The 17,387-nt window shown below is 42.1% G+C and overlaps 1 protein-coding gene across 3 annotated transcripts in view; it reads right to left on the minus strand.

The window, feature by feature from the left end:
- Window positions 1–16,899, minus strand: part of tprb (translocated promoter region b, nuclear basket protein) — a 137,720-nt gene extending 120,821 nt beyond the window's left edge. For all 3 annotated transcript variants that reach the window (XM_048538935.2, XM_048538934.2, XM_048538933.2), the window contains exons 1-5: window positions 16,703–16,899; window positions 9,213–9,317; window positions 8,912–8,985; window positions 3,915–4,011; window positions 3,397–3,500 (exon numbers count right to left, since the gene is read on the minus strand). In XM_048538935.2, the coding sequence (XP_048394892.2) occupies window positions 3,397–3,500; window positions 3,915–4,011; window positions 8,912–8,985; window positions 9,213–9,317; window positions 16,703–16,856 (534 nt within the window). In that variant the 5' untranslated portion in view covers window positions 16,857–16,899. The remainder of the gene's footprint in view (window positions 1–3,396; window positions 3,501–3,914; window positions 4,012–8,911; window positions 8,986–9,212; window positions 9,318–16,702) is intronic.
- Window positions 16,900–17,387: the final 488 nt, after the last annotated feature.

Below are 17,387 nucleotides of genomic sequence, written 5' to 3' on the forward strand. Positions count from 1 at the left end.
ATCTAAAGAATGGGAGGGGGAGTGGAAATGGTTTGCGACTGGGAGGTGCAGTTGTTTACTGCGAACCGAGCAGAGGTGTTCTGCAAAACGGTCCCCAGGCCTCCACTTGGTTTCCCCAATGTAGAGGCAGCCACACCGGGTACAGTGGATGCAGTATACCACATTGGCAGATGTGCAGGTGAACCTCTGCTTAATATGGAAAGTCATCTTGGGGCCTGGGATAGGGGTGAGGGAAGAGGTGTGGGAGCAAGTGTAGCATTTCCTGCGGTTGCAGGGGAAGGTGCCGGGTGTGGTGGGGTTGGAGGGAAGTGTGGAGGCTTGGGGACCGCTTTGCAGAACACCTCCGCTCGGTTCGCAATAAACAACTGCACCTCCCAGTCGCAAACCATTTCCACTCCCCCTCCCATTCTTTAGATGACATGTCCATCATGGGCCTCCTGCAGTGCCACAATGATGCCACCCGAAGGTTGCAGGAACAGCAATTCATATTCCGCTTGGGAACACTGCAGCCCAATGGTATCAATGTGGACTTCACCAGCTTCAAAATCTCTCCTGCCCCCACCGCATCCCAAAACCAACCCAGTTCGTCCCCTCCCACCACTGCACCACACAACCAGCCCAGCTCTTCCCCTCCACCCACTGCATCCCAAAACCAGCCCAGCCTGTCTCTGCTTCCCTAACCTGTTCTTCCTCTCACCCATCCCTTCCTCCCACCCCAAGCCGCACCTCCATCTCCTACCTACTAACCTCATCCCACCTCCTTGACCTGTCCGTCTTCCCTGGACTGACCTATCCCCTCCCTACCTCCCTACCTATACTCTCCTCTCCACCTATCTTCTTTTCTCTCCATCTTTGGTCCGCCTCCCCCTCTCTCCCTATTTATTCCAGAACCCTCACCCCATCTCCCTCTCTGATGAAGGGTCTAGGCCCGAAATGTCAGCTTTTGTGCTCCTGAGATGCTGCTGGGCCTGCTGTGTTCATCCAGCCTCTCATTTTATTATCTTGGATTTTCCAGCATCTGCAGTTCCCATGATCACATCTATTTTAGTTCCAATTTACTGACAATTCTAGAATCTGTTTCAAATCTGCAATACAATGCAGCACTCACTGGGATAACTGAATACAACTCTATTTCCACTTCTTAACAACCTTCTGAATATTTATTTCCACACTGCCCCACCTTCAGAGATGGACAGAACAAGGAAAGTCGCCAGACTCTTGTGATGCAGTATCAATGATTCTTCCTTGAGGCAGAAGATTCAGATTCAAGTCTCATCTGGTCTTACGTTGTGTCATAACATGCCCCAACAGCTTTATAAAAAATTTTCAGAACAAGGAGGTCAATGTTGCTTCAGAAGATGCTGAAAGATTGACAGCTCAGCTACAAAGAATACCTACTTTTGCTTGCCAGAAAAATATCAGACAGACAGACAGCCTGCAGCATTGTTAATTCTTATTTATCCCGGATACCAAAACCAGCCCTGATCATAGTAATCCACCTAACTGTCATGGACGTCAACCACAATCTGCATATTCCTCACTCTAACCAAAAATTTAGGCTATGCTATTTTGACCTTAAGAGGATCAGGACCTGAGCCATTCAACACGCAATAGTATCTGATAATGTGCTTCAGCTTGTTACCCACCAGCCCCACTACCTCACATGCACCCCTACTCCTCCGTCTGACAGACGGAAAAACTCAATCAGAAATGCAGACAACCCACTGAGCATCCATAATCCTCTCAATTAGCTCTGAAATGTTAATGATCAGTTCCTTATCCCAAGAATAGTTCTAGATTACATAGCTAGCAGGCTGTTTCCGCTCTGTCTGCCTTATCAAGCTAGTATGTTAGTTATTTTCATCAATGAAAGCACTTTTAAAATTGAGACAATTGAACTCAGGTTATGCTAAGACAACTCACCCAAACCAGGAAGTAATCCAGGAGACCTTCACTGCACTAACAAGGCAGGCATCCTTCCTTCCTTAAATATGGAGACCAAACTTTGCATAATTACAGCATGACTTGCTTCTTATCGACAACCACCCACCCTTGCGATTCAATTTCTTTGCAAAGGCCAAAATGTCATTTGCCTACCTAATTGTAATCCAAATCCCAATTCTATTTTATGCCTACATGCTTGTAGGAGTACTCAAAATATTTCTGAAGAACACTGGAAATCTTTAGAAGCGTCAAAGAAATTTGTCACTTTTCTATTCACATAATTGAAGTGAATCATCTCACTTCCTCACATCATACTACACTGGGTCGAGGCCCGAAACGTCAACTTTTGTGCTCCTGAGATGCTGCTTGGCCTGCTGTATTCATCCAGCTACACACTTTGTTATCTACACTTGTCATCTTGTTTCTAATTAACTTAACCTGGTCACATCTCTGAAGCCTGTGCCTTCTTGCAGGCTTATACTCTCATTTAACAAAGCATCATGTGCAAATTTAGATACACTAATCTCCATCTTCACGATGAGTTGAGGCCTGAAAATTAATTTTTTTGTACCAACCCACAATCCACAGCCCCCAAACTTTGAACATGCAATTCTTTTTTTCCGGACTAATGCTCTATTCTTGCTCATTATGATTACTCCTAATCTGGCGTATCAACTTTGAGTATGGCAGTTTTTTCGACACCTGTTCTGAAATCAATGTGTATTCTTCATCTACCTCAAAACTAATTTGTCAGTCACTACTTTTGTTTTTGCAAAACTACCTGATCATACTACAATTAAGTACATTGCTGAAACTTGCTTCAAGATCTCATTTTGTTTCCTTGATGATGGATGGAAGGCTTCCATATTTTCCCTCTCCTTCCTTTCTTGAAGACCAATGTTATAGTTGCAAAACTTCTGATTAACTGTGATGGCTCAACAATTGAAGGAATTTTGAATAATCAGAACCAACATATCCACTATTGCTGCAGCTAATATTTGGATGAAAACTAATGGATAGAGATTAGAGAAACTGAAATATGGCAATGACAAATTACATAAGCTCCTTTTGTAGTACTTCAGGTACTCTGCTTCTGTAATTCACACAACATTCAGCCAAAGATTCCCCTAGTCCCTCACCGCATCAAGTAATTTATACGATTCCTGCACTCAATCAAGAATTTGCTGAAGGAAATTTGCTTTCATGGATTTGTAAACTGCTAATGTTCCACACAGTCAGCCCATCCTGGAATGCAAATCTGACTTGATCCAGGTTTTGCTAGAATACAGTGACAAAGACAAGCAAGACAATGAAAATAAAGTCTGATTTTCTATTTTAAGCCATTTCTAAAAATCCATGCACCACTGAATTTCAAGAATTTAATTTGAAGACAGAATCAACATTTCAACCTATCGTGACTGACGGATTAAGCAATTCTACACAGGCACTCACCTTAATAGAGACTTCCGATACCTGAAGTTCATCAAGTTTTAACTGAAGATCTATCTTTGCTGAATTTGCTTCTACAAGTTTATCATTTAGACATTTCAAATCCTCTGCAAAGAGAAATATTTAAATCTACAGGTCAAAAGATTTCTCCACCCACTCCCCAGAGCATTTTGCAAGAGCATGCATAATCTCCGACCAAGTCATATGTTTCTTCATTTCAAGTGGAATGACAACACACTGGAATTTTTCCCCCAGTCAATATATAGGAAACAAGAGAAGGTATAGGTAGTCAAGAACATTTACACCTGATCCACTTCTTTAGATTCAAGCTTGAATTAACTAACAGTGCTAAACTAAACAGTTTTTGGGAAAATACTTTAATGATTTTTTTAAAATGTTGGCATTCGATCACCAACATTTGAAATTACATGTGCATTAAAGGCTCAATAGATCTTTCCTAACATGTTAGCAAATCTGTCAAAAAGGTGAAACAAACTTCAAGTCAACTTATTAATACATACCATTCAAGTGTTCCACTTCCTGTGACCGACGCTCAAGTGTTCTCACTAGTTCTCGTTTTTCGTTATCCAACTCATCCTTTGTGCGAGAAAGTTGGTTCTGTTTTACAATTTTAATAACATCAAGTTAAGTTTCCATTTTCTGATTAGCTTTTCCAAATCTGACCTCCTGGGGGTTACCATTGACCGAAAATTGCAATGGATCAAATGTATGAATACTGTGGCCACAGGAGGAGGTCAGAGGCTGGGAATTCTATGGTGATTAAGTCAACTTCTTGACTCAAGCATGTCCACCAGCTACAATGCACAAGGCAGGAGCGTGATAGAATACTCTCCACACTGGTCCAAGTGACCACAGATCCAACAGTCAAGGATCCAACACCATCCAGGAAGAAAAACCTACCATCTGCTTACATTTGCTGTCCCTCCACCACAAATCCAATATGTACCCCTTTTGCAAAACACACTGTACTAACTTCCCAAAATCCAACAGCATAACCCTGCAACTTCAATACTACAGAACAAGGGCAGCAAACATTTACAAACACCATCCGCAAGCTCCCCTCCAAACCACATTCTGATTTTGAACCAAAACCCAGCTCCTCCGTTGGATTAGATCAAAATCCTGGTACTCCCTATTAACAGTGCAGACTCATCCGTATCAAATTGGGCTGCAGAAGTTTAAGAAGGTAGGTCACCTTCTTAAAGTAGTAGGAAGTAGCAACATCCCATGAAAAGAAAATAAAAACATGAATATAAAGTATTATCATTTACTGAAATTTGGTGGTCACGTCCCAGCAATCCATTTATGTCTGGAAGCATCTCCCCACCCCACCCCGCAGTTTTACTACAGACGATACATGGATGTCCTTGCATTTCAATTTTTCATATCTTTGCAGACCTTGATTCTTTCAAACATTGATTTCTTTCCCAAGGTGCTTCCTCATTCAATTCTTGCACTGGGCTACTTATATTTATTGCGTATCCCTCACTGAATTTGAATCTCGTGCAACCTCTTATGTATCCTGCAGCAGTTCAGAAAGAACACGTCCCTTCAGTACAACTGATGGACATCTGAACATTATTGTTGCCAGTGTCCCATAAAATACACAAACACTTACAGCACAGAAGCTGGCCATTCAGTCCATCATGTCTCTATAAAAGATCACACTACGCTAGCCTCATTATGCAAGTGAAAACAAAAATATTACTTAAATGCTCGAGAGTTCTGACTCGACCCACACATTCACAGAGGAAATTCCAAAATCCCACCATTTTCTGAACAAAAACATTGGTCATCAATTCTCTCTGTGCTCTCCTTCTTACCTTAAGTATATGCCCCAGGACTAGTGGTCCCCCTTTACTAATACAAAAAGTGCTTTCCTACCCATGCAAATCATCCTACACATCAGAATCAGAACCTCTTCCAACCCCTCACACACAACAGTTCCAGTAGAATCTTTGTAAGTTTCCTCGTTAGCATCTCTAGAGCATCATACAATGGCCCTTAACATCTCTAAATAATACCTTGATAGAGTTATGGGGGTCCAGTTGTTTGAAAACAATTTTCATGTTAGCTTCAGTTTGTAGTTAAATGGGAGTAAGGGTAAACTAAAAACAGTTCCCTCGTGGACTCCATCACAAGCTGCTCCAAAACACGATCTCAGACATTCCACAAACTCCTTTTCTTGCAATCCACTCTCACCCTGATTTTCCCAGTCCACCTGCAGACCGAAATTCCCCATGATCACTAACTTTGCATTTCTTAAACATCTTTTCTATCTTCTGGTCGATCCTTTGCCCCGTATCCTGACCACTGTTTGGAGGACTGTAGTCAACTCCCATAATGGTTTTTTACCTTTCCTCAACTGTACTCACAGGTATAGTCTGGCTATTGACTTAATTTCGTTTCTTACTAATTAACCAACTCCAACACCTCTACCCACTTGCTTTTCTTTCTAATAGGATGCACATCCTTGGATATTTTGCTCCCAGTCCCGATTTCCTTGCAACCATGTTTCTGTGACACCCACAATCATAGCTGCCAGTTTCAATCTGTACCTCAAGCTTGTTTAACCTTATTTAGTGTACTGTGTGCTTTCAGATACACACTTAGTCCTGTGTTTACCGTCCCTCTTCTCATTAAGCACACTGGAAAAAGGGATGGCAAAGTTTGATTCCTAACCCTTTTCAAACACTCTATCCTATTGTGTGTTCTGGAGACTTTAATAACCCCTCTGGAGTTCTGCTTTCTTTTTACTTTCTTCATACTTTTCCAAGCAGTTCCAATAGATGTTCACCTGCTTTGTCTCCCGTTGGTCATTTACCACCTTACCAATTTTCATATCGTACAGAAGCTGCTTGATTATACCCCTCTACATTTACAACTAATCATTAACAGCACCATAAACACAAACTATCTGCACTAGAGATAGCAGGAACGGCCAATGCTAGAGAATCTGAGACAACACGGTGTGAAGCTGGATGAACACAGCAGGCCAAGCAGCATCAGAGGAGCAGGAAAGCTTGATGTTTCAGGTCGAGACCCTTCTTCAGAAAATGGTGACGTTGTACAGTGAAAACAGCCTGTCTCTTGAGAAGGGTCTTGAGCCAAAACGTCAAGCTTTCCTGCTCCTCTGCCGCTGCTTGGCCTGCTGTGTTCATCCAGCTTCAATCCGCACTGGAAACAGGCTTCCAATCTCAAACAACCCTTTGTCATTACTTTCTGCTTCCAATCCAATTTGGATCAACAATGCCATTGTGTTAATTTGATGCCATATTCTCTTCCTTTCTGGGGCAATCTACTTTGAGGAACCCGATCAAAAGCCTTGCTAAATTCCGTGTAAACCAAATCAAATGCTCTACCCTCATCAACATGGAGTTACTTTCTCAAAATGTCTCAAATTTATCAAACACATCCTAGCTTTAACAAATCCTTGATTAATCTACATAACTTCAACTGCAGATATATTCTGTCCCTCAGAATTATTAGAAGTTTCCCAAACACAGGTTAGATTGACTGGCCTAAATAGTTTTCCTCAGTACCCAGTCCTCCTCTTCTCTCTTGCAGTCAGCCTTTCCATCTCTGCCTGCACTCACGCAAGTTGCAGGTGTGACAGTGTCCTCTGAAGTGCTATCCGTGAACTTGTCAGCCTTGTTAATGGACCATAGTGCCCAACCCTGCCACTCAATGTCTAAAACATATGCTTGGAATTGCTCCAGGCAGGCGCATCCCTTGCACAAGTGTCCATTCAACTGCCACGAGGACGTAGGATTTCACAGCTAGTACAGGATGCGCAAAGCATGAGCCTGAGTTCCCAAACATATCTCAGCTAAAGAAATCATGTTCTTGGTTTTACTTTACACTTACTCCTGTTTAACTGCAAACTAGAACCTCATAAAACCAGCAAGGTGTCAATCAAAGGTGTTCAGGACAAAACATGCTTTCTTTCAGCATTTAACTCTACTGACGATAGCCAACGTACACCTTTTCAGCAGGCTGATGATCTTTGTCTTGATGACACTTGTAACACCCCTTGGGGTAATTTTGGGGCACATTCCCCATTTACCATCTAACATTAGATCTCTATCTTTTAACTATGCACTTCAATTATGTAGCTTTGACAGATGAGACAATGCCACTGGCCCCGTATAGAGTCTAAACTGAGTAGGGGAATTAGTTGACATAGGTGAGGTTGGTCATCGATGGATCTCCCATTTCTCCTTGGAACACCATTCCTCCTTCCTCACAGGCATTTCATCATACAAGAGAAGCAGGAATTGTTTCCAATGATGTTTCGTGTACTGTATTGATCTTTTTGCTCAAGTAGCCAGTAATATTTCTATCATTTCTGCACATTTCTTGACAATTCCCATCCCAGAATTACTAGTTAAAAGCACAAGCAGGCTATTGGACTCTTCAGCCCGTTCCATCATTCAACAAGATAATGGCTGATTTGTTGGTGTTAATTTCCAAAATGTCATCTAACCTTACATCCAGTAACATTTCATCCTGTTGCCTAGAATATTTCTTAGGCAAACTACATCTCAAGCCATTTTCTTGCACAGCATATAGTGGAAGTGCCCTGTCTTACAGTGTGGAGCCAAACTTCTTCATGGCTTCCAAAAGCAAGTGATTAATTATCTGAAGAGAAAACAAGCGTGTAGAACTACCAGGAAAACTAAAGCAAGTGGGACCAGATGAGTTACTGTATACAGTGACATGACAGACCAAATGGCTCTTCTATAGTCTATCTCCATTGTATTCAGTAATAATTGAACATACATGCAAGTCATTTCTAAAGCACAAGCCCTTTGTTCTTCATATATATTTTCAATTCAAGGCAGTGACTAAATGGTAGAACATGGTTTCTCAGTCTAGAAAATTGAAGCCACTGGGAGTAGATTTCATCAGAACTAGAGCTGTTGAACTCGAGATTAACACTACTGCCCACAATATCTTCCATTCAAATTGAGACCCATTGATGTGGAACAGGTGTAGATTTTATACTAAGTATTTCTGGATTACCATTCCAGTGACTTTTCTTTCTGAACATGATGTTCGAAGTCTGGAAAAGTACAAGTCCAAGTCCAAGATTACCAGAAACACTTCTTTTATCTAACTCCAACAAGTGATTTTTTTTTTAAAAATGCATAATTCCAAGCTCAACAGCAAACTTGAGAGAGTTAAGCACAATAGAAGGTGTATAATTCATAAATCCCCATTGTTTTCTATTATACAATGGGTCTGTTTAAAAAGAAGTTAATTGCAGTTAAATTTGTCAAGCCCACTTAGAATTTTACTAGCACTAAAACGAGTGGTAATGAAGGAATTAAATTGGTCTTTTGAAACACACGCAGAAAATTCCACATTCATTGCCACTCAAGAAATTATTCTGAACTAATCAGGCCATCTGTGCTTGCTGAATTATAAATCACAAATATAAAAGTCAAACAGGCAAATTTGGTAAGAGGACAGATTGTGCATACACATCACATACCTCCACACTGATTAGTTTTTCTTTAGCCGATCCTAGTTCCTCATTTTGTGACTTAATTACCTTCAATTGCTCATCTACAAAAAAAACAAAATTGCAAATATCAAGCAGTCCAGAAATAACTGAATAACCATCTTCAGCAACTTTTAAATATTAATGAAGCAAATACAATTAATACTTTGCTTTTCTGAAAGCTTTTTCTTTTAAAACTAGCCTCTACCATACCTACTGTCACAAACTTCCCTGAAATAATTTAGAAACAAAGTGGTCATTTTTCAAATTTAATACAGATCTTCATACTTACTAAGTGCAGAAAGTTCCTCACGCAGCCTTTGACATTCTTGCATCTCAGATACTAACTTCTCTTGCCCCTGGGTTAGTCGTTTTTCCACTTCAAAATACTGTTGCTCTGAAATATTAGACAAAAGTAATTTGTATTCTTTGCAACTGTCACAGCCCACAGTCACTGATTATATATTAGATGACAGTGATGATATATTAGATGACTAGCTGGTATGAGCAATTTGGTGAAATGCAATAAATGCTGCATTTTTCCAGTGCACAACACCACTTAAGTACCAAATTCTAGGCAAGAAAAAACAACAAGTTTCTAAACAAATCCAAGCAATTAAACATGACAAAATCACTTCCCAAAATGTAATCAAACAAATCCAAGTTCCAAGCTGGGAATAATGAAAAGGATCTATTAAAAATCACCTTAATTAAGTGAATGGAAATTCAAGTGGAATAGCAAGCATGATAAGGTTGTGCAAACTAAGTAGAATCCAATAGCAGCCATTACTTCCACGTTGCAAGTTAATTTCCAGAACGTGGGTATCACCGGGAAAGCTAGTAGTTATTTTCAAATTACTGGAAATGGTAGAGGGCTTCCTGAACGGTTGACAGTCGGTTTGATAATATCAGAACCACCCAGATCACACAAAAGGGCTATTAACACTCAACAACATTAGTATGGCACCAGAATCACATAGGCCTGTTTGGGTACAGACATCTTTGCCTAAGATGGACATGAACCAGAGAGGAGTGTACAACACCTGAACTTAAATTCTCAAAATCATAAGTCATATATGTGACTGCATATATTCTGCATTCATTCAGAAACAATGATTATTCTGACATATTCATTGCACAGCAGCATAGCAGATCTCCATTTTGACTGAAGTATTTGACAACCAATAATTCAAAGAGTAAAAGGTAGCAGGCGTGTGGATCCACGCATATATCCACACCGAGTCACTGGGGATTTCAAACTTAGCAACACTTATTTTTAAGTGTCCTCAGGACACTATGAAATGTTACATAAGCAATCAATTATTTAAAACAATTACAAAAGTCATAATAGTTATAAAAAGCAGGCCATCATTAAAAAACTTACACCGAACATCTGATTGATGGATTTATTGACACATGCACTGAAATAGTGAAAAGCTTTGTTCACAAGCAGTTCAAGTAGATCACAACAAGCAAAGGATATACAGATCAAAAAGACGTGGAGGCGTTCAGATTACACTATTTGGGCTAAAGTCCATTCAACAATCTGATAATGGCCAGAAAGAAGCTGTTCCTGACCCTGCTTGTGAGAGTATGCATTTATGCTTTTGTATCTTCTGCCTGACAGAAGAGGTTGTAGCAGATCATCACCAGGGTGAGATGGGTCTCGGATAATGGTGGCTGCTCTCCCATGGCAGCCGAGCCACGCAAGTAGAGTCCATGGATAGCAGGTTGGCTTCCGTGATGCTCCGAGCTGTGCACACAACCTTGTTGTTTTTGAAACAGGCCTAGGTACAGCAGTTGCCAGTCTGCACCACTGAATGAGTGCCGTCCAGGTACATCGGTACAAGTTGGTGAGGGATGTTCTGGACATGCCAAGTTTCCTGATCTGCCTGAGGAAGGGGCATTGTTGTGTTTTCTTGACTGCCACATTTACGTGGGAGTCCAGGTAAGGTTGCTGATTATCATCATTCCGAAAAAAACTCAACGCTCTTCATAATCTCAACCTCCATTCTATTACGTAGATACGGGCAATGATCTCCTCCTTTCTTTCTGCAGTCAATGATCAGTTCTTCAGTTTTGCCGATGTTGACAGACAGGCTGTTTTCACTGCACCACATCACCGAGCTCTCTATTTCCCTTCTGCATCTTGACTTGTCATTGTTAGAAATCCATCCCACTACACCGGCGTCGTTAGTAAACTTGTCAATGGCATTTGTTCAAAATTTGGCAACAAGTTGCAAATGTACAGGGGTAAAGTAGAGGGCTGAGGACACTTTTTTGGGGACAGGTTTCCTCCAGTGTTCAGATTTATTGTGGAGGTGGTGCAGTTAACGATTACAGCTGATGAATCAGAAAGCTCAGCATTATGTTGCAGAGGGCAGAGCCAAGATCAAGGTCATGCAGTTTTCAGATTTATCCCCTTCAGATTATGGTGTTGAAGTTGGAGCTGTAGTCAATCAGCAAGAGTCTGATGCACACATCTTTGTCCAGATGTTTCCGGGATAAGTGCAGGGCTGGTGATTATAGCATTGTCTGTGGATCCTGTTATTTTCATAGAATCCCTACAGTGTGGAAACATGCCTTTCAGCCCAACAAGTCTATACCAAACCTGACAGCATCCCATCCAGACCCATCCCCCAATAACCCACCTAATCTAAACATCCCTCAACACTATGGGCAATTTTTAAATCCACCTTGTCTGCACATTTTTGGACTGTGGGAGGAAACTGGAGCACCCGAAGAAAGCCACGCACACACACAGTGCAAACTCCACACAGACACAGCTGCCCGATGGTGGAACTGAACCTGGTTCCTTGGCGTTGTGAGGCAACAGTGCTAACCACTGAGCCACCGTGCCACCCCGTAATGTTATGTCAGTAGGCAAACTGTAGGGGATCGAGCTAGATTGGGAGACTGGAGCTGATGTGGGCCATAATCAACCTCTCGAAATACTTCATGATTATTGAAGTTGAAGCTATTGAGCAGTCGTCATTAAGGCACACTGCATGTGTTTTCTTGAGTACAGGGATGATGGTGGTCTTCTTGAAGTAGGTAGGGACTTCAGCTTGAAGGAGGGAGAGGTTGAAGAGGTCGGTGAATACCTCTGTCTGTTAGTCCGCACAGGATCTGAGTGTTCGGCCAGGGACACTGTCCAGCCTGTCGCTTTCCTTGGTTAACTCCTAGGAAGACTGATCTGATTTCTGAAGCAGTGGCCGAGGGAACAGGTGCATCCAAGGCTGTTGGGGCAGACAGTGCCACACTGGTGGTATTCTGCTCAAACTGAGCATAAAAAGCATTGAGCGCATCAGGGAGGGATGTGTCTTTGTCCACTAACTTACTCTGTTGCATTTTGCATCCCGTAATGTCATTTCGGCCATCGATGGCTGAGTCTGTTCGTTAGGTCTGGGCCTCTAACTTGATCTGGTACTGCCTCTTGGCTTGCCCGATGGTTTTGCGGAGGTCATACAGAAAATCCAGACATTGGTCCAGATCACCCAACTTAAAAAGCTGCCCATCTGGTCTTCAGTAGGGAGTGAGTTTCCTGGTTCATCCAAGGTTACGGTTGGGGAACGCTCAGATTGGCATCTCTGGTACACAGTCCTCCACGTGCTGCAAATGAAGTCCATGATGGTGGTGGCATACTTGTCTACGTTTTCCATTGAACACTTGAACATGGTCCAATTTTGGTGGTGCACGTCCAGGAATTGACACTAGCCAGATAGTACTTCTCATTGTTCAAAACAAAAAATGAGAGGTTGGATTCATGCTATGATCACTTGCGCAGGGAAATAATTTACTTTTAAATGGATTAAAAATGATTTGATCATAACAAAGTTGCACTACCTCACTCACTTGTTGTGATGTGGCAGTGTTAATTATGTGGTCACATCCCGAGTGGTTGAATCTGTATGCATCTGACTCAGGTGAGCTTAGTACTTTTCACAGTCTCATTAAATTAAAATAAATGCAAAACTGAATCAGATCAAAATTTTGCATGAGGACAGAAATGTCATATTGCACGGTTTAAAATGGCAACAACTCAAAAGTACTCTTAATAAACACAACACCTATACCGTGACCAACCAGTTTAAACGAGCCCAGCTTTCTACTCAAGAGGTGTTTGTATTCTCTAGTATAACAAGAGGAAACAATTCTTCATCTGCTTAATACATGATTTCATCTGATCATGAAATAGATACATACACCCATTCCAACTTAACAAGCCCATTGACAAACTCCATCCAGTAAAACATCATTAATGCTTCGAAACTGTGTGGAATGAATTAAGGAAGCTACAAATTACAATGCCTGATTCTCACTAAATTGGAAAAAGATTCTTTGAAATGGTACTTGTAGCTTTTTCTACGCACACACATTGGCCAACTGAACTACTCAGTCCATTAAATTTCATTCAACACAGCAACATAGGAGGTTAAGGGGTGACCTTTTAGAGTTTTTATAAAATCATGAGTCGCAAAGATAAGGTGAATAGCAAAGGTATTTTCCCTAGCTTAGGGTAATTGAAAACTAGGGGGCATATTTTTAGGGGGACAGGAGAAAAGATTTTAAAAAGGACACGAGGGGCAACTTTTTTTTTGCAGAGTAGTTAATATGTGGAACAAACTGACAGAGGATGTTGCAATGTTTAAATGACATTCGGATAATACAAATAGCAAAGGTTTGGAGAGAAATGGGTCAAACTCAAGCAGCTGGGACTAATTTAGTTTGAGAACATGGTCAGCTTCCATGCTGTTTGACTATCACTTCATCACACTCAAAATCAAATTCTGTGAGTTAACGTCAACATCAGAAGCCAGACAAACATCTCATACTCAACTTCTGAATCAAGATCCTTTTTATGTTTTACAGGCTCAGGAAGTGCAAAAACATTTGACCAAACACATTCAGTTTTACACACTCAAGCAAACTTTGAAATTCACCCCATAAGTATTTCACAGCCTCCACATCAAAATACAAAAGACGAGCTCTTTCATGTACTCTTTCTACATCAGTCCACATTCGACTGGCACAGTTGAAATTCACCCCATAAGTATTTCACAGCCTCCACATCAAAATACAAAAGACGAGCTCTTTCATGTACTCTTTCTACATCAGTCCACATTCGACTGGCACAGTAGAAACAACTGACCCCTTCTCAATTCACTTAATTGAGGCAATAATGGTCTCTTTTATAGTTTTAGAGGGTATCCAAAACCATTGTGTAGTTGCCATACTTTTAATAACCCATGACAAAGATAAAAAGAGACAATGACATAAAAGAGTTTACAGGGAGTACTCAAGAGTGCCATTGCTGAATGTGATTGTAGGAATAATACAAAATGAGACAAGGTAATTTAAGAAGTTATTTTTTAGAAAAAGGAGTGGGGCAAGTTAAGTTATGAGAGATTGCATGGAACATCATCGTTGAAAGATCTGTAAAAAAGTAAAAGAAAATTTGGATGAGGGACCTAATGAAGATCACCTATAACAAGGCAACATTTCACAGACAAGTGGAGCCATTCTTGGTAGAAATGATAGGTCAAATCTGATTGCCTGGAAAACTTAGCAGGTCTAGCAGTATCTGTGAAGAGAAATCAGAGTTAACAGTTCTGGGGAAGGGTCACTCCACATTAACTCTGATTTCTCTCCACCAATGCTGCTGGGACCTGCTCAGGTCTTCCAGCATCTGGAGTTTTTTTTAAATTAAATAATATGATTCATATAAAACTGGCACCTTAAAAGATACAGAAGTTCCTTTGATGCTTTAAATCAGTTTCAAAACTTGCAGTTTGCAGGTTCCAGCCACGTCCTCTTTACCATGGACATGCAACTCTTCTTGCTGGAGCAGAGACCTGAACTGTCCCCACCCAACACCACCTTCCTCCCCTTGGCCGAGTTAATCCTCAGCCTCAACAACTTCCCTTTCAACCGCTCTCACTTTCTTCAGGTCAGGGGGTGGCCATGGGCCCTAGTTATGCCTGTCTCTTCATGAGGCAAGCGGAACATCCCTTGTTCTAGTCCTATTCCGACCCGCATCCACAACTCTTTCTCTAATATAACTGATGTATCATCGGTACTGTTTTCCTCTCTCATCAGGAATTGAAAAAGATCATCGATTTCGTTTCCAGTTTCCACCCTGCCCTCACTTTCACTTGGTCTATCTCTGACTCTTCCCTTCCCCGACATCTGTTTCCATTTCTGGGGGTAGACTGGTCACTAATATCCACTATAAACCCATGGCTTCCACTGCTACCTGGACTTTCCCTCCTTGCACCCTGCTTCCTGTAAAGACTCCATCGCATTCTCTCAGTCTCCATCGTATATGTTCAGATAAGGCAAACTTTGACAAGGGAACCTTTGAAATGTTCACCTTCTTCATCAAGCCACGATTCCCCAGCACCACTGTTGACAGGCCTCTCAATTGGCTCCAACCCAACTCCCACACTTCAATCCTCACCCCTTCTCTTCCCTCCCACAACAGCGATAGGGTTCCCCTTGTCCTTACACACCAGCCCACCAGCATCCACCTCCAGATATATTCCACTTGGTCCCCTTGTCTGGCTTTCGAAGGGGCTTTTCCATCTGCGACATGCTAGTCCACTCTTCCTTCACCCGGAACACTTCTTTCCTCCTGCCACAGCCCCATGCAACTTCCCCTGCAATAGGTGAAAGTTCAACACCTGCCTATTTACCTGTTACCTCCCCAGTATCCAAGGACCCAAACATAACTTTCAGGTGAAGCAAGACTTTCACATGTACTTCCCAGAATCTAGTCTATTACATTCACAGCTCACATGTGGTTTCCTCCACAGTGGAGAAACAAATTGTAGGTAGGGTGACTGCTTCCCATGTTCTGCTTGCAAAATGGACCTTGAGCTATTTGTTGCCTGCCACTTTACCACACCACCCTGTCCCCAGGCCAACGACTGTGTCTCTGGCCTGCTGCAGTCTTCCAGTGAAGCTCAACACAAGCGGGAAGCGTAACACCACATTTTCTACTTGGGGACTCCGCAGCCCTCCAGACTCTATTTTGACTTCAATAGAGCTAGGGCCTAACTCTCCCATGTTTTAGCCCCCAACTCCACACACCAGGCCTTGATATCACATAGCCTGTAATACACACTACCTATTGTTAGTCACTAACAGTCTCCATTAACAACTACCTGCCCTCCTAGCCAGATCATTAACACCTCCTTTGTCTATCCAACTGCTTTTCTCTCTCTTTAGGCACTACCCTCTCATTTACTCCCTACCCCATCCCCCTCCCTATTTTCTGCACATAAACCGACCCTTTCCCAGATACCATCAGTTCTGATGAAGGGTCACCAGACTAGAAACGTTAACTTTGATGTTTTCCTCGAAGATGTCGCCAGACCTGCTGAGCTTTTCCAGCAAATTATGTTTTTGTTCCCGATTTAGAGCATCCGCAGTTCTTCCACTTTTTTACGGAAGTTTCAGCGTTGGCCAAACGAAACAAGCATACACCACATAACGTGATATAACAAGGTGTAGAGCTGGATGAACACAGCAGACCAAGCAGCATCAGAGGAGCAGGGAGGCTGACATTTCGGGCCTAGACCCTTCTTCAGAAATTTCTCAGTCAGCCTCCCTGCTCCTCTGATGCTGCTTGACCTGCTGTGTTTATCCAGCTCTACACCTTGTGATCTCAGATTCTCCAGCATCTGCAGTTCCGGCTATCTCCAGGTAACATGATGTAGCGGTAAGGCCTATCTCTTTCTAGCGCTTTGCCAAACAGAAGTTTCCACTCAGTATACTTACCGCTGTCAATTTTGAAACGCTCATATTTGGCTTTCAGATTAGTTATATCCGCATCTTTATCGGCGATCAGCTTCTCGAGTTTGGCCACGGTAATTTTGGGGAGCTTAGCAAATTCACTACGATCGAACAACTGCTGCAATACAGCCGCCGCCATATTACCGTCTGCGCCAACAACCACCTCTCGTCCGCAAACCTAACAAGCTGCTTGTGTGACGTAAAAGTATGTCAATTTACGCGCTACCCTCTGGGAGATATAGTCCCATACGGTCCTACTTACCCGGATTTCTCCAGAAAGAAAACTACAAAAACCACGGCGGTGTCTTCGTACTGCTTGCTTTCCCCTTCCTGTTGCATTTAGACGTAAAGAGCGCGGGAAAATCCTAAAGAGCAAGGCATGTACTGGACGTTAGGAGAAATAGAGTAGTAAATGCGGGAGTTTTTTGTTGTTGGTGCTCGCGTTGCAATATTAAATTGTATTTTGAATGAGCCGTAGTTCTGGAGGATGTGTTGCCCATTTAAAAACAGGATAATGGATATCTCAAAGATAGTAGGAACTGCAGGTGCTGGAGAATCTGAGATAACAAGGTGTAGAGCCGGATGAACACAGCAAGCCAGGTAGTATCATAGGAGCAGGAAAGCTGACGTTTCGGGCCTAGACCCGATTTCTGAGGCAGGGTCTAGGCCC

This window comes from Stegostoma tigrinum, chromosome 8 (genome assembly GCF_030684315.1).
Source record: "Stegostoma tigrinum isolate sSteTig4 chromosome 8, sSteTig4.hap1, whole genome shotgun sequence".
Taxonomy (NCBI): Eukaryota; Metazoa; Chordata; class Chondrichthyes; order Orectolobiformes; family Stegostomatidae; genus Stegostoma; species Stegostoma tigrinum.